At 34.5% G+C, this 19,171-nt stretch overlaps 1 protein-coding gene across 1 annotated transcript in view; it reads left to right on the top strand.

Moving 5' to 3' along the window:
* The first annotated feature begins 254 nt into the window (after nucleotides 1–254).
* The window catches only part of LOC140452368 (dual oxidase 2-like), a 60,670-nt gene continuing 41,753 nt past the window's right edge, over nucleotides 255–19,171 (top strand). Inside the window, exons 1-3 of the mRNA XM_072546574.1 lie at nucleotides 255–412; nucleotides 1,068–1,349; nucleotides 15,005–15,166. Coding sequence (XP_072402675.1) covers nucleotides 361–412; nucleotides 1,068–1,349; nucleotides 15,005–15,166 — 496 coding nt within the window. The 5' untranslated portion in view covers nucleotides 255–360. The remainder of the gene's footprint in view (nucleotides 413–1,067; nucleotides 1,350–15,004; nucleotides 15,167–19,171) is intronic.

The raw sequence follows: 19,171 nt of genomic DNA, 5'->3' as shown, positions 1-19,171 counted from the left end.
AATGTTACAGAGGGTTCGTGATTCAAATAAACAGTGCAAATGTTTCGACTGAAGTAGGAGGCGATTTCTTTGAACACCTTTTGTAAATGATTTTTTTTGTATTAATACAAGGAAAATTACGAAAATTAAAAACTAATCCGAAATTTTATTAAAACTATTACGTACATATCTAATCAAAAAATTTAATTTTAGCCACATTTACACACAAAAAATGATACTGTAATTCCCTAGTTTCAGTTCGAGGTAGATTAAAGTGTTATCTTTGTGGCTTCCTCTCAGTCATCTTTTGAATTTTATACATTTATTCAGTATCAGTTTCTGTTAACTTCAGTGATGGTTCACACATAATTAACTGTAATAATGTATTTAGTTTTTCTAATTTTGGGAGTTCTCCATTTATATTGTCAGCCAGGTAAGTTTTTAATTAATTTTTCTATACATTTGGCTAGTTAACGCGTTTATTAAACGCGGTGTTTAATTTTTAGAATTTTTGCTGGAAATACGGACATTTTTTTCGTAAAAATTGTTGCTTGTCGTTGTTGAAAAAATATGGAAAATTTATCGGTTTTTAATGAACTGGACCAATTGATTTTTTAAAAATTTGTTATAGTTGTGCAATGAGGCGTTGTCATATATGTCTTATGATAGAGGAATAACTCAGCAATAGACACGGTCAATTTTGTCTATTGCTGAGATTACTGTTTATTTTGTCCATTTGCTTTTCAAAACGACAGAGGGAGAAAAATATGGAGAAGATAATAAAAATATGAATGTGTTGCTTGTGTGAGTCCATTTCAAACAGGTAAAAGAAATAAAATAAGACTTACTCACAATCAATTTAATTTTACTACCCAAACGACCGGTTTCGCTTTCTACACTTTGCAAAGCATCTTCAGGTCAAACGGTACAAAGTAAATTGTACCGTCGTAAGTGTAGAAAGCGAAACCGGTCGTTTGGGTAGTAAAATTAAATTGATTGTGATTTATTAAGCCTTATTTTATTTCTTTTACCTGTTTATAATAAAAATAATTTTTTATATTTCATTTTTTATAATTTTATATTTGTAGTAATATCGCAGATTCCAGTTCAACCTGCTTCGAATGCACCTCCCGTTGCTGCAGCTCCAGCTCCAACTGCTGCGCCACAAATGTTTAATGAAAAGCCGCCTGATACTGTGTGGCCGGGCAACTACACTGACGGTAATAATAGGAGGCACATTTTTGGCGATTGGTTACTGAATGGAAATTGGAGTGACAACTATACACCTAGTGGTGTTTCTAAAACTGTTGAATATCCAGGCTATGATGGCTGGTATAACAATTTGGCCCGGCCTGATTCTGGTGCAATTGGTAAGTACTTATAATGTTTATTTATACAACAGATTTTATTAATTTCAGCTATCAATTATAAAAAATCAAGTACACCAGTTATTACGTTTCTTGTTCTTATTACGCCGTCTCCTTCCGAAGTCTGTCGAGCCAAATGGCAAATGTAGTTTTGGAAACTACAGCATGAAAGATTTCTGAAGATGGGCGGTCAATCCACCTTCTTAGGCAATTTATCCCGTGAGTGTATTTTGCAGGTCAATACGTGACACAAGTACTGCATTTTTTTCTTTGATGGTTTTTTTTGTTTATTCATGCGCTGGAGAATCTGGAGAATCTTGTCGTTAGTGATATTTTATTCATGAAATTCGCAGTATCCTCCACATACATACATTTCGAAGTCCTCTATTTGTTTTTCAATGTTCATTGTTCAACTTTTGTATTGGTAAGGTAAACGAGGCAAAGCATAGTATACGATCATCCGAGTTCTGAGGTTTGGACTAAGGTCAGAACTCTTAAGAAATGTCTTTATGCTCATGAATGTTTTCCTTGCTTGTTTAATTCTACATGTTATTTATTTTTCTGGGTTAAATTTACTGTTGATAGTAGCTCCCAGATATTTTATATGTGTTTATTTGTTCTATTTTTTGGCACTTTTGATGCATATTTGTTGACGCCTTTGAAAAGGCTATCATGGATTTGTTGACCGCTCTTTGAAACAGTTTGGCGGAGGACTTTCCAAGCCATCGTCGGAGGTTTTTCAGCCACCAGATACGACTGCAAGCAACAACTGACGAACTACGGGGTCTTTTAGGGTGTCATAAATCCAGGTTTTCTTTCGGTTTGCTCTTGACGAGTTTCTTTAGTTTAAGTTTCACCTGGTCCACTAATGGATTGTGGTCCGATGAGACGTCTGTTTTTTGGTAGGTCTTCCGAAGTCAACCTGTTCTTGAACCTTTTGTTAATGAGAATGCAGTCGCTTTGGTTTCTGATGATATCGTTGGAGGTGAAGACAGGTGACTTTTATGTGTAAAGTCTGGAAGGAAGTCTATACCACGTGCTGGCAATGGTTAATTCTTCTTCCCGGAAAAATTAAATAAGTTGAACTCGTTTCTCTCGACTAGGCCGTGTTCTCCGACGATATCTTTGCTCGTTCTTTCTGATATATTTAAGTACTTTCTGTACAAGTGGAATAACACCTCGATGTCCTCTTCTGACTTGTCTGATGTCGGAGCGTAAATTTGGATTATGTTTATATTAACAGGCCTGCTCTCCAACTTTACCAGAATGACTGTCTGAGAGAAAAAGCACACTGCGTACAGCACTAGCGTACTTTTTGCTCATAATAACTGCTACGTAATTCTAGTGATGTGGTTCGTCGTTTTCTGCTCAATACACAATATGTTCATCCATGCAGCACTGTCCAGAGCCTGTAAACCTCATCTCGGTGATTCCCACCACTTCGATATTTAATCTCTATTTCTTGCATGGTTTAATATATCTTCTCCCATTCAAATATACTTTGAAAATTCCATGTGCACACTCTCTTTTCATGGATGTTTCAATAATAGGAAGGATTTTGTGTCTTGACGACCAGGGAGGCTTTACAGTTTCGTGCTCTTACTCTCCTGTCAGGTCTTTGTATTCAAAGTCCATGATCAGTAGCTTCTCCAATTTTGTGCACATCAACCATGATGAATGCTCTAGGGACTATTCCTGTTATCTTCCTCATCGCAGTGTCACAGCCGGTTGACTCATAATGCGGGTGGGGCCTGTGAGTGTCTAATATTAAGCTTACGGGAATTTTAGTTTATCACAGCTCTATTCCAGTAATTCCATTACTGCTGCTTAATGACAGGTCGATTTAGGTTATGTTTATTTAATGGCAGCAAAACTAGTGATGTCACGACGCTTTTTAGCATTTTTAAGGCATACTTAAGTATACCCACTACATTCTCTGGTATCGCCGCTGTTAGTCTTGAACCTTTATACCTGAAGGCCGTCCACTATCCGCTACCTGTGGCCACACTGGGAGCCTTTAGTTCAGCATCAGCTGAGTTTACGGAATTTATTATGTTTTGTAGCAATGGCACTACAATACATAATAAATTCAGTCCGTGTACCTGATGTTGTTTGTCGTAATTCCGTTGATCTTGATCCCTGGCCTTGAGTCTTGTCCATTACTTCTTTAAATATAGATTCCGAGTAAAAATTCAACAGGAGTGGGGAAATAAAAGCCTTGTCTCACTTATCGTCCAATCCGTCAATCTTCCGATAATGTTTAATGTTTGTTCTATTTGGACTGTTGCCATTAGATGCCACTAGATTTCTGTCACAACGCATAAAGCTTGTTCGTCAATTCCGGTTGATCTTAAAACGTCGATGATTTTTTGATGGTTAACGCAATCAAACGCCTTTCGATAGTCTGTAAAACCTACGTACAGTTGAGTCCTTGGTTCTTTATCCGTGCGTCATCATAATTTAAATCATACGAAATAAGTCGGAAACAACAAGTAACAGAAAGTGGCTACTGCTCCGATTCATCATTCAATCTTCGCTTATCCACTGCTGGACATAGATCTCCCTCATAATTTTCCATCTATTTCGGTCTTGTGCCTCTTGCATCCAATTCCTATGACAACGTTTTAGATCGTCAGTCCAACGTGTTGGTGGACGACCTCTGCTTCGGTAGGCATTATCTCTTGGTCTCCATTCCAGTATCCGCTTTGTCCATCTATTATCTGTCATTTGCTGTTTTTCTGCAAATTACACTGCTCCGATTACGGATTATATTATAAAATTTGATTTGATCAAATAAATGGAAAATAAAATGTTGGTTTTGCTTTAAAATTCTGATACAAAATTACAGCTACATTTATAGTAACTTAATAAATTATTTTAATATCAATAGTGACTAATAAATAAATAAACAATGTATAAAACAATATATTTAAATATACAATAATATTTACAGTATGTTGATGTAATACGTAACAGTTAAATAATTTAAAGAATGAAACATTATTTAGCTCAAATAATATTGTTGCAAGATTTTGAACTTATATTTTTCATTTCTCATATTTCATTTTCATCACCTTTAGAGTCTGTTATCCATCTCCAATGTTAATTATTACAGGTTCGATATTAATATTACATATAGTGTGTAAAAGCCAAATGGAATAAATTCATTATTTAGGTTACTGTACATATTTATAAAAAAATCCCGAAACACGTCAAATTGAAATTATAACTTGACATTCTTTAACGTGAAAATGCAACCCCTACCTTCAACCCCCTTAGAATGATAGGTACAACCCCCAATTTTTAAAATAGAAAGTATAGGCTTGTGATATATCGTTTGAAAGGTCTTTTCATTCTCCATTCAAAAATGTTGTCGCTTTCAAGTTTATTAAGATTAATTAAGATAAAATAAATTAAAATCATGTGGTTACCGAAATTCGCTAAAATATACTCAAAACTTATTTCCCGTTTAGGTCTTGATAATGAGAAAGTGAACAAAAACCATAGCAATGTGGTTTTTAGATGGTAACCATTAAAAAACTTTAAAGAATTTCCGTGGCAACGTTATTTTAACACGCATTAGTAAATTGTTTTATTTAAGTTGTCAGTATTTTAATTTAAGTAAAAAGTTCGTTCAATTCAATTCTGAAAAATGGTTAGATTAACGGAAATGCATAAAATAACAGTTTTACAAATGATTGGTTACGGAGATAACACCCGAACACAACAGGAAGTAACTCGCCTATTTCATGAAAAATTTCCTAATTTACCGCCTATATCCCAAGGAACAATAAGTAAAATAGAAAAGCAGTTTCGCGAGTTGGTCATGTAACGCAGATAAAAAAAGCAGCTACCAATGCACTGAGTGATGAACTCAAATTAGATGTGTTGCTTGAGTTTCAGGAAAATCCACATACATCGAGTAGACAGGCATCCACTACATTCAATGCTAGCCATACATTGATAGTAAACATATTAAAAGAAAATAAATTGCATCCCTATAAGATGATACCTACTCAGGAGCTCATGGAAGACGATTTTGATAGGAGAACTTTTTTTTGTAAGCAAATGATGGACATGTTGGATAACAATATTATCCAATTAGAAGACGTTATGTTTTCTGATGAGTGTACTTTTTCACTTAACGGTCATGCTAATCGGCAAAATTGCCGATACTGGGCCACGGAAAATCCTCACTAGATGAGAGAAGAACACACTCAATACCCTCAAAAGGTTTGGGCAGGGATTGTAGGAAACAATATCATTGGTCCCTTTTTCATTGAGGGCAACTTGAATGGCAGCAATTATTTGGCACTACTTCAAAATGATGTCATTCCAACGTTGGCAAATTTATATCCTGATCCAGGAAACCCTCAAGTTCCAGCGAATACGATATGGTTTCAGCAGGATGGAGCACCACCACATTACCAACTTAATGCCCGGCAGTATCTCGATACAATATTTCCCAATCGGTGGATAGGGAGGCGAGGATCGATTGAATGGCCAGCGCGATCACCTGATCTTACATTATTAGATTTCTTTTTATGGGGATATGTAAAGAGCCATGTGTACAAAACTAAACCTTCTGATTTAAATGACTTAAAAGAACGAATAACGCTTGCGATTAGGTCGATCACGCCTGTTATGTTAAATAATGTTAGAAGACAGTTTTATTTGAGATTAGGATGTTGCCAAGACGTTCGCGGTGAACATTTTGAACATCTACTTCATTAACATTCATAGTTCTTTTTCCTGTTCTACATTTTATTACGTTTTGCATTACATTTTAGTTTGATTGTATTGTAGCGAATTTCGGTAACCACATGATTTTAATTTATTTTATCTTAATTAATCTTAATAAACTTGAAAGCGACAACATTTTTGAATGGAGAATGAAAAGACCTTTCAAACGATATATCACAAGCCTATACTTCCTATTTTAAAAATTGGGGGTTGTACCTGTCATTCTAAGGGGGTTGAAGGTAGGGGTTGCATTTTCAAGTTAAAGAATGTCAAGTTATAATTTAAATTTGACGTGTTTCGGGATTTTTTATAAATATGTACAGTAACCTAAATAATGAATTTATTCCAATTGGCTTTTACACACTGTATATTTTCTTCTCTAATAAACCACTGTTCAATTAATTTGTTAGTATGTTCTACACACTTTGCCCAGGAGATATAGTTACACTTTTGATTTGCTTCCTTCGACATACTTAAAACATATTTATCTCTAAATCAATCTCTGCCATTACATATATGTATTACAGTACCTAAGTCTTGTAATCTGCCCATACTAATTGGATAGCATTAACCCTCCGTTAGGCACGTGGTAAACTGACACACGGTTGGTTACGAGGTCTACGATCATAGACCATTTTATTTATATTATTAAACATAAAAGTTTCATAGTTTCATTAATAATACTGCATTAGGTATATTTGTTAAATTATTGTTAATAATACTGACCAGTTTTTATAACAAAAGATTTACTTATTTCGTTATTAGACAATAAAAAGTTTAAAATTTTTATTAACCATTAAAATTATTTTGCCTTAATAAGAACTTTAGTGTAAATTTGACAAAAGAAGAATTGTTGTACCTAACAATACTTAGAACAAAATCACCCAAAATCACATAAATAAAAGTACAATATACTGTTAAAAAATTGTATGACTTAGAGAGTACAGAAAACATCACATTTTTAGTCAGTAAAACAATCATTGCAGATTTCTTTCATGTGGTTTTTGCATGCAAACGCTCCGCACTTTAGACAAGACTTTCTAGAAGATTTGTTAAAATTTCGAACACACATGGCAACGCCCGACATAATTCTGTGGTCGCACAGGGGGTTGAGGGGGATTATTTTCTATGCCCAGCAGAGATTGAGCTCGCTTCCTTATTTCTCTCGGCAACCGAGGAATTGTTGATCTAACTTCAATTTGTGGTCGGATTAATTCCCAAGCACACTTTTCAAGAAAGTCACTGCGTTTTATTTTCTGTTTGGGATGACTAGCCTTATACACGCAGAGGGCGGTTATGACAGAAATATTCAGTAAATTGTAAAACACAATCATTGGCCAACGGCGTGTATTTCTTGCGAGGTTATAATTCTGACACAATTTATCTACCATATCCTCGCCGATTTTGGTGTTGTTATAATCAGTGATCATTACTGGCTTTCTATCATCTCCAGTATCTTCATCTAGAGCATCATCCTTGTGCATGGTGGATATCAATAACACCGACTTACTTTTCTTTGGGACATATGGCACCATAGTACAATCAGCTTGGAAACCAAAAAGAGACGACTTAAATTCTCGATTTTTCTGGGGCAGAAACTCCTGAGGAACCTCTAGTCTGTTTTTTCTTACAGTACCCAAATATGTAAGTTTTTTCTTCAGTAAACTGTTGACCAATGATAAACTGCTAAACCAATTGTCTGCCGTAATATTACGACTGGTACCTGCGATGGGCTCTACCAACCGAAGAGTTATTTCGTTACTGGTATTTACAAATTTGTATGGACCTTCTGGCTGAGTGCCCACGTAAGCTTCCAAATTGAATGTGTAAAACGTTTTTGCGTCTACCAGAGCAAATGTTGTAATGTCATATTTGGCTAGCTTCGTGGTAGCATGACTCAACTCCGAATCCTTGAGAATTATCCCATATTTTATGTAAAGTTTTTCTGGAACTTCTAAGAATACCAATCAAGAACAATATCCCAATACATGCACGAATTTCAGTTTCATTAGTTTGTCTACAATCTTGATTTCTTTGGTAATTGCTCCGTATCTTTTCAATCAAAATATTTGTCGAGACAGTTATTACTCTAATAACTGTTTCATTCAAAAATAACTTCAGGCAATCAATTTCAGTTTCAACAGTGCGTGCGTTTCCTTTTGTATCAGGCATAAGTTTGATGAGATTCTGAGAACGGATACGAACTTGTAAATTTTATCTATTCTTTTTCCATTTAGTCACCTTGGCTTTTCCTATGTAAAAATTTAAAGGGCGTGCTTTATCAGAGTCGTCTGACGTTCCTTCATCTTTGGCCAATTCCTCTTGCTCCGATGTTTCTAATTCAGAGTCTGTTTCGTGATCACTTCTTTCAGCAAAATTCACCTTCACATCGAGATCATCTTCGAACTCGTCATCACAGTCTTCTTCTTCCCCACTTGATATCTCCTCAAACCATCGAGACCAAACTTCCGGGTCGTTGCTTCGTTAAATCCGTCTTCTTTTATTATCAGACATAGTATTATCTAAAATATATCACAGTAACTACAAGTGTACCAAATTGTAATAAATAAAAGTTACCTTGAATTTTGAAAACAGTAGAATCAAATATCTGCAATGTAGACAGATGTTGTAACGTCAGTGCACACGTGGTCTACAATCTTAGACCGGTACTGTTCTATGTTTAACAAAATACTCAACTGAAGTGCTGAACACAAATAAAACCATAAATTAGAATAAGACGCTCGTTAGCAACAGCTACTGAGATGCACGCGCATGTAAGAGAAAATGACAGAGATATACAAGTGTTTAAAAAGAGGAGGTCTACGATTGTAGACCACGTGTCTAACGGAGGGTTAAAATCTGGGGGATATGGTGCCAATTTAAGTACTTCGTGTCCATGTTCACGTATCAATTCATCTACAATATATATATTTTCTTGTTGATGTATCTTGGCCAATTGTATCAATTCTGGTTTTAACTTATGTTTAAAATTAACATTGTACTTCTTCAACCAATCTATAATGTCTGATTTTAATGATTTAGGTCAAGGATTTGAAACAAAATAACAAATTGGTGTCTTAAATAAAACCTTTTACTGAACCGGCATGAACTTTTTTTAATAAATCTTTTTTTATCATAACCACCTGGTTTACGTACTCTTCTGCTGTTGTCATCCTGCCAAGGAATAATTTTATTTCCTCTGGAAAAAATCCACGTTTCGTCTAAAAATACAACTTCTCGTGGATATGTACTATTTTCTTTTTTCATGTATTTACCTAAGAAACACGCTCGTTGTGCTGCGATTTGAGTTCTTTCAATTAAAGCTCTTCGATGATAATTTTTTTTAATTTAAAGACCAAATCTTTTATTATTCTATTTAAGGATGTTTTACTTGTAAAAACAATATTATTAATATTTTTAATTGAAATTGAAAAAAACCAGAAATAAAAAGTTCCGAAATATAAATATTTTGTTATGTAATAAAGTTGGCAAATAAATAATATTAATAATATATATGCTTGTGCTTATGCTCTTCGTGTCCTTTTTCGTAAATGTGATGTCATCTTGGATCTTGGTTGTTTTTATTTTTAACGTATTCAACCGTCCTTCACTGTCTTTATTTCGTACTGTTCAATTAGCTTTCTCTTCTATTTCTTTCTCGACTTTGAAACTTTTCTTCCTTTGGAAATTTCTCTAGTTATGCAATGTCTATTTTTCTTGTCACTTTTTTTCTTTCGACTTCCAGAAACCTTTTGAGTCTAAAGTCCATTACAATTGGATTAGTTCCCGGTTCCCGCTATAAATGTATGCATCATCATCGTAGCTTTTTATGGATTTTATATACTTCTTTAACTTCATTATTCCGTCAATAGCATTATTTCATCTACTTTAATATAAAACTCTTCGATTTCTTGATCTGACTTGTCACTTGTTCACCGATAACTTGGTCACTCTTTCATATTGATGTCCTGAGTCGGTTCTTTTAGAGTAATAAATGCAAACTTTTTTTATTTTTTGTTTAACATCGACTTTACTTATTTCTGGTGATCTAGCTGGCCAATGAATTGGTTCTTCTCTTCCCATCCATTTGTTAGGAAATTGTTCATTTAATATAATTTAGATAAGTGCATTATGACTTATTATGCATTAAATACAGTAGAATATCTTTATCTGAAACCGTGAACAGGAGAAGCGATAGAGAGACTCATTTATGCGGCGTTGCCTAATCGATTATTATTTTGGAGATTTGTTTTTGAAATGTAAAATTAGGTAATTAATAAATTTAATATGATATTAGGTGAAGTATTCGCCATAACTGCTAAAATGAACCAAAGTCTATTAAATTAGAAACCAAATAATAAGTTATTTAGGTAAAATAAATTCTTTTCAACGGTAGTGCTAAAAGCTTACAAAAATATACTTACCAGATTTTATTCAAATATAATCAAAATCGCTGTTTTCGCTGTCAGAATTTGATTACAAATAGAAAAGACAGTTAAGATTTGATTTCACGTACAGTGCGTTTGTGTATCCGCTTATACGTATTTCACCCTAAAAGGGATCTTCGGGGGGGCTATTCACAACCGCTCTTAACGTGAAAATAATCTTTTCTGTAATATTAAAAGCAACTATAAAATGGCTTCGATCTAGACGCAATAGCAACATCTGATAAATAAATCCGTAAACTAATTTTCGAAACCAAGTTCAGAGTTCTGCTTTAATCTGTGCCTTCTAAAAATTGCAAGGCAAAACAGACGTTGATAAAGATGTTATTAGAGACATGGGGAATCTAAAATTGCATTCTACACCATATCTCCTCAACAATCCTTAGCGAATTGGTTTCTCGTACTCATAAAGAGTCTTCTTCTTCTTCCTATGCCGTCCCCATTAACGGAGGTTGGCGACCACATTTCTAAAAGTTTTTCTGTCTTTTGCAACGTGGAATAATTCGTCTACAGTCATGTTTGTCCAGTCTCGAATATTTCGCAGCCATGACTTCCTCTTTCTACCTATTCCCTTTTTGCGAACGACTATACCCTGCATGATGACCTGCAGAAGACTAAATTTATCATTCCTCAGTATGTGTCCAAGGTATGCGGTCTTGCGTACTTTTATTGTTCTCAACAACTTTTTGTCTCGACCCATCCTTCTCAGCACTTCCTCATTGGTGACTCTGGCAGTCCATGGAATTCTCAACATTCTCCGGTATATCCAAAGTTCAAAGGCTTCAAGCTTCTTAACTATTTGCGCTTTTAACGTCCATGTTTCTACCCCGAAAAATAGTTGGGACCATACGTAACATTCAACAAACCTCAGTCTCAGCGCAGTATTCAGATTTTTGTCACAGAACAATTGCTTGAATTTTAAGAACGCTGCCCTTGCCATTTCTATTCGTACCCTGATCTCTTGGTCTGGATCTCATTATGTGTTGATGTAAGCTCCCAGATATTTATATTTTGTCACTCTCTCTATTTGCTGTCCACCAAGAGTTAGGTGTTCATTATTTATTGGACTCCTTGATACTATCATAATTTGGTCTTATCTTTGTTGATGGACTTTGGATTTGGACTTGACCCATTTGAATGCATTCACTATTTATTGCATCTAGTTCTTCTATACTCTCAGCCATAATTACCGTGCCATCTGCAAATCTCATGGTGTTTACGATTTCTCCACCAATTCTTATTCCCTCTTTTCTTTCCCATAAGGCTTTTCTGAATATGACCTGTGAGTACACGTGGAAAAGCATCGGAGACAAGACGCAGCCTTGCCTGACCCCTCTCGCAATCGGTATATTATTTGTTTATATATCGTTCACCTTTACTACTGCTTTCTGGTTCCAGTATAAAGCCTCATTAAGAGTAAATCGGAATAAAAAGAAAAGACAGTTAAGATTTGATTTCACGTACAGTGCGTTTGTATATTCGCTTATCCGCTTGTATCTGCTTGATTAAAAATCTTCGCTGTCTGAATATTCGTCTATATTGATAACCATATTATCCACGACTACATCAATTAACAGCTCTTTTGTCACTAACTCACGTTCAGTTGCGATGACTTTTTCAGTTATTTTTTTCCATTCTTCCACAGGAAATGTTTGAAAAAATTCGTCAGATAGCTGCTGTATTGACATAAATCTAAAGTCCACATTTCCGGCTCCCACATAGGATTTCGAAGCTGACCAAACAAATTCAATAGGGTTCAAATCGAGATAGTATGCTGGGAGTCTAAATACATCATGTCCTTGTGCTCGTATAATTTTATCGATTGCATATTTTAAATAACGATGTTTAGGCAATTTTATTATGTTATACCGATCAGACTTCAATATAGAAGCAGTATAGGAAATTTTTATCTCGAAGCCATTTCTGCATAACACACTTCTTTGATGAGGATGTGGGACATTTATTTGGCTGTGTATTATGATATATATATATATATATATATATATATATATATATATATATATATTATCCAACACTATTAAACTGTTTGGAGACAAGTTACTTAAAAGTTGTTCTTCCAACCATTTTTTTTATTTATAAAGTTCATGTCAATATGATAGTCTGCAGATTTTGAAGTCGACTTCCAGCTCAAATAAGATCCAGTAACAAAACCTTTTTCATTTCCTGTCCGAACAATAATTAAAGTTGTCCTTTTGACACGGGTTGTTTAAGTCCAGTATTACTGTTGTCCACCAATTGTTTTTGGAGATATGAGTCGTTAATAAATAAGACTCGTCAGTAAACACTATAAACTTATTTGCTTCACTAGCTTCCTTAATGTTCCTCAGGTGTTGCAGCCTTTTCAGCTAAACCCAACTTTATGAAATTCCCTTCTACTTCCTGCATAATTCACTTCGTTTACAAGTTTCTGATGAATTTTCTTAATTCTGAGAACTTGTTACATGAACTTGAATTTGTAAGATACCTTGATTAATTTGTAAGATACCTTGATTACATGCATCTAGCTGTATTTTTGAGGACTTTTTTTGTCGTTTATTAGGTGTGGAGAATCCAAGGAATTCTCCATTTTCAACCTCACGACCTCCTTCGATTTTTTTGACGCTGCATAAACTGACACCTATAAACATTTAATACTATACAAACTTTTTTCTCTTATTCGATTATTTCATATCTTTATATATTTAAGATTGCAAACAATAACATATTTTTTAAAATAAAAATACACCATTAATTTACAGGTCAAAGCAGCTACCCGTTCTTGTACTTTGAATAACTCAATAAGAAGTGCATTTCTTTCTGCTTCCTGTTGCGTAAATTTTAAAACAGAGTAATGATTTTACGAGTCTGTGCACTCAAAATCTAATTTTTACGGCACTTACGTTATTCATTTTAATAAAAAATTATTTTTTATTAAAAACTAGTTTTTGATATCAAAACTCTATAAAAAAATATTTCACGAATTACAAAGTTATCTGGCAACGTTGCAAACCAACTAAAATTTGTGTCTAATGCTAAATGTTTACGCTTTGCTCACTTTCAGACAACTGAACTCAATAGTCATTCCTCGATATACCTGATAGAATGACCTATTTGTGTCCATCTGTACCATAATTATTGACGAATGTCGAGTGGCACGTTTTCAAGTAAAATGAGTAAATGATTTATTAAAAAGTCTAAAAAAAACCACCTTATTTTTTGTTTACTCAAAGAAGAAAGAGCATATTACATAATTATATAATATATCACCCCAAGCGTTTAAGGGCCACCTAGTTTGATACTTATTATATGGTAGGTACGGATTTGTTGAGGAGTAATAGCGAGGATGATGTCGATTGACACATCTGTTTTTGTGAAACGTTGCTTCATCTCCCAATAAAACAAAATCGAAAAATCGTTTTGTTCACCGACAAAACTTATGCAGACTTATGCTACACCAGTGTGATTCGAGTTTCGTCCTTATTGAACAGCCTGATCGGATTAATGTTTATATTGAAAAGTTCAGGCTCATAAATCTGAAAAAACAATTTCACATTTCCTTGGGGGTTTCTGAAGGAAAGTTGGGGATGGGACCTTGAGCTCCTTTTTCAATATTCGTTGCATGCTTCGCTGGGATATTTTCAGTTCTTTGGCCATTTGATTACCACTACGACGTGGATTTCGCTCAAGTCGAGCCTTCACTTTCCGAACCATTTCAGGTGATGTTGCTGTTTTTTTTCGTCCACCACCATAACGTTTGGCAACGCTACCAGTATCATTATAACGAGTTATGGTGCGATACACAAACATTTTATTCACTTTGAGGTGTTTGAGCTGACGAACAATAGCTGGTTGTGATTTTCCAGTCAAAAATAACGCAATCACATTATTACGTTTGAATTCCATTGCAAATAACTTTTGTTGTATGTATAAACCTTAAATACAAATGCTTTTGACGGCTTATAAACATACTGAAGTATTATCAGGCCAACTTTGACGTAGCTGTCATTATCGATTTGCCAGATATATCGATGTGAAGTTGGTAACAGTTAATTGCGTAACCCTGTATATTGATATATACTTATACCCATAAGCGATAAGATCATGAAATGCTCCCCTCCAGCTTTCACATCTAGGATATTTATGGTGCCATTTCCTTTATCAAGACGATCATCAATTTCATTGGCGATTGTTGGGTCAGGCATAAGCCTTTGTGTATATTTAAGTAGGCAAATAATGTCTAGCTTATAATTATATTTTATCTGTTGTCCAAAGGATTCCCGAATTTGCGGATTTCTTTGGTGTTTTGATGGAATGAGCGTTTGTCAATTGTTGCTAAAAAGATGAGATTTGATTTAGTATAGAACTTTTATGATAGTGACGTGTATCTAGAAATTAATATTATCTTAGTATAATTTTATAAATATAAACATAACGAGCAACATCAAAATATTTTTTTTTGTAATTTTTCAGACAGACCTTTATTAAGGAGATGGCCAGCTGCTTATGCCGATGGTACTTACTTACCATCAGGATCTGACAGACCTAATCCTTTGGTGCTGAGTGATCAGTTACTCAGTGGACCTATTGGACTGACTTCAAACGTTGGAAAGAATGCCTTACTAGTATTCTTTGGTAAGCAACATATTGAGCTCTTTATGTCCTATGACCTTACCACTAGAGAATTTTTATGATTTTTAATTATTTTATGTATACATGTGGTAGATATTACTAGCTGTAATTATTTTCTATTTATTTTAGCAAGAACTATTATACTGATCAGTCATTTACTACAAATGTTATTATATTCCTTCATTATTATAGATAGTTAGACAAGAAGATGCGCTCTCAACGGTACTATTTATTCTATCACTAGACAAGATAATAAAAAAGCTGTCAAACGCAAGGACTGTAAACAAGAATGCAGTACGAATAATAGGATCTGCGGACGATATAACCGTAGAAGCAACAGATAAAAGGGCATTAAAGAAAACCTTTCAAGAAATAGAAAACGAAGAGAAACTGAGAGGACTGGAAATAAATGGAAATAAAAAAATACATGAACGTAAGCACAAAAAAGAAGACACAAATGACAGAAATGGCAATAGATGCACACAGTTTCGAAGAGGTTGAAACATTCAAATATTTGGGAGTACTAGTCAACAGAACAAATTAAAGTGTAGATATGGAAAGAAGAATTCAAGCGAGAAATATAGCGTTTTATAGAAATCAAAAAATATTAAGAGATAAAAGGATGAGCCGAAACACAAAAATGAAAATGAACAAAACGATCATAAGACCAATAGTAGTATATGCTGCAGAAACATTTACATTAACAGCAAGAGAAGAAGAGCAATTGGAAGGTTTTGAGAGGAAGATTATCAGAAAAATACTGGGACCAAAGAGGGAAAACGAAGAGGATGCAATACAATGGATGAATCACGAAGTACAAGAATGAATGGGTCACAAGAACATAGAGCAATAAATGCACAAATAATTAGATAGTATGGACACATAATGCGAAGAGAGAAGAACAATACGTTAAGAAGTATAACGGAATGGATACTACCAGGTAAAAAAACCAGTAGCAGATCTAAACTGAGATGGAGACAACAAGTGGAAGAAGACTTAAGGAGTATGGAAATCAAAGAGAGAGAAGAATGGAGAAAAGTAGTGGAAACAGCGAAGTCACACCAGAAACTGTAGAAACCAAACCCAGAGTGGGATGATCCTCTACACAAAAAGGATCTTTAAGTGAAAACAGCTTCAGCTTCTTCGAGAAGGCGTATATATACAGGGTGTTTCAAAAAAGTATGTCATAAATTAAATCACGCATTCCGGGGACAAAAATAAATTGATTGAATCCAACTTACCTTAGTACAAAAGTGTACATAAAAAAAGTTACAGCCCCTTGAAGTTACAAAATAAAAATTGTTTTTTTGCATTATCTCCTAAACTACTTGACATTTTGTAATAAAAATGGACACGTTACTTTCTTGTTCTAAAAGCATTTTTCATACACAGGAAACAAAAAAATCTAAGCACACAGAAAAATTTTAAGGGGGGTGTGCAGCCCTAAATCCCCCCAAACTTTTGAGTACGTTCAAATCAAATGAATTTTGTAGCATCATTAGTTTAACACATTATTTTTAAAACTTTTTTGCCTCATCACTTTTTCGAAAAACTAGTTTTTTCCTAGTTGGTATTTCTGACCATTGATCGTCGTTTACGAGAAACGGGTATATTCCAACCGCAAATTGCTGGCAATAGTGGTCGTCCAATAATGGATGCACCTGATGAAGACATTTTAGAAATCATTGAAGAAGTCCCTGGAACAAGTACAAGGGTAATAGCTGCTCAACTAAATGTTCCTCACGTAAGGTTCTGGAGGCGTTTGAAGGATCAGCTGCTTAAACCCTATCACTCAACAACGGTTCAAGAGTTATTGGTTGAAGATTATCCTAAAAGGATTGGATTTTGCGATTGGTTGTTAATGGAAAACACTCGAAATGTTAATTTTATTAGAAATATTTTGTTTACCGACGAGACCTTCAGTAGAAATGGAATAACAAACCATCATAACGAGCACATTTGGGCCGACGAAAATCCTCACGCCAAAAAAACGACTCATCACCAAAGGACTCTCAAAGTTAATGTTTGGGCAGGAATTGTGGATAACAATCTAATAGGCCCAGTATTTCTTCCCAACAATTTAAATGGTGAAAATTATTTGCAGTTCTTGGCAAACGATTCACAAGAGTATTTGGAAGAAGTGAATATTGCAATAAGGCAAAATATGTTGTTTCTACAAGATGGCGCTCCACCGCATTCAGTAATGAAGTTCGGGAATACCTTTGCAGGCAGTATCCTGGTCGGTGGATTGGAAGGGGTCGTGGCGCATCTATTTCTTGGCCACCCAGAAGTCCAGGTCTTAACCTCATGGACTTTTGGGGGTTTATGAAAGAGAAAGTGTATTCTGTAACAATAGAGGACGAACAACAATTGAGGGTTAAAATAATTGAAGCTGCAAATCAATTTCGTCAGAAAAATATGATTTTTCAGCGCATTCGGTTTTCCTTATTAAAATGATACCGAATGTGTATTTAAGAAAATGGGGGTCATTTTGAACATTTATTGTAATATCATATTTATAGAGGTTATAGACATTTTTTGTACTTGTTAATTCATATATAAGCCATATATTTAGTTGCACGTAATTTTTTAAAGGTTAATGAAAAGGACCGTAACTCAATAGGACCTTTTAAAAGTAATCATTACTTTTTTTGATTGAAATGCCTCGTCACAATAATTTTACTAATGAAGAAATGCGAGATATGATTTGCGTATACGCACAAGAAAATTTTTGCGGTCGCTCGGCAGCCAGAAGGTATGGAATGTTATACGCAAACAGAAGGCAACCAAATCACAAAACTTTTGCAAGATTATATCGTAGTTTAGGTGAAACTGGGTCATTTCACACTAAAAATCGGGGTGGTTGACCGAAACAAATCACACCTAATCAAGAAGATGAACTTTTGGTTCGAGTAGATGAAAATCCTGAAATAAGTTCACGACATCTATCAGCAGCAACAGGATTGAATCCATTGTTGGAATTCTAAAAAAAGAGAACCTCCATCCTTATCACTTCACTCCTGTTCAAAATTTACTTCCAACAGATCTTCCACGACGGTTACAGTTTTGCCAACGTATTCTGAATAAACATCGCAATGACAGACACTTTATTAAGAATATTATGTTCACCGACGAAGCAACTTTTACCAGACGAGGGGTTTTTAATTGGCGAAATAGTCATTATTGGGAAGAAGAAAACCCGCATGCTATTAAAGCTAGACATTTTCAGCATGAGTTTAAATTGAATATTTGGTGTGGCATTATAGGCGACCAACTACTAGGGCCTTATGTTCTTCCTCCGAATTTAAATGGAGATTCTTATTTATTCTTTTCGGAAAATACTCTTAGTGATATTTTAGATGATCTGTCACTGGATGTAAGAAGAAAAATGTGGTTTATGCAGGATGGAGCGCCACCTCATTTTTCATTAGCTGTTAGAAATCATCTTAATGACGTATTTCCTCAACGATGGATTGGTAGAGGCAGTGATTTTCAATTTTCAATGGCCACCAAGAAGTCCTGAGTACAACCCGCTAAATTTTTATTTTTGGGGACATATGAAGTCCTTAGTTTTTACCAATGAAATTAATACACGAGACGAACTTTGGAGATACATTCAAAATGCAGCTAATCTTATAAGGGGACAGAATAATATTTTTTTTAACGTCCGAAAATCCTTTATAAAAAGAATTAAAAAAGGCATAGAAATCGGAGGAGACCATGTAGAACATTTGGTTTGAGTTTTTGTGAGTTCTTTTAAGTTAAAGTGTGTTTAGTTTTTATTTATCGTCAAAACGGAAACCTTACGTTAGTTGCAACTTTGTTTATTAGTTTGGTATTTGATAGCGGAATTGTAAATAAAATACTATTTCTTGTCTAAGATTATGCCTCTGTGCCAATTTTGATAGCAATTTATAAATATACAGGAAAACTATTAGCAAAAAACGAAAAACAAAAATTAACTTTAACACCCTGTATCTTTTTTCTCAGCAACATTTTATTAAGGAT

This window comes from Diabrotica undecimpunctata, chromosome 10, assembly GCF_040954645.1.
Source record: "Diabrotica undecimpunctata isolate CICGRU chromosome 10, icDiaUnde3, whole genome shotgun sequence".
In the NCBI taxonomy this organism is placed as follows: domain Eukaryota; kingdom Metazoa; phylum Arthropoda; class Insecta; order Coleoptera; family Chrysomelidae; genus Diabrotica; species Diabrotica undecimpunctata.
Note: the sequence above shows the minus strand (reverse complement) of the source record. Positions and strands in the feature narration are given on the sequence as shown.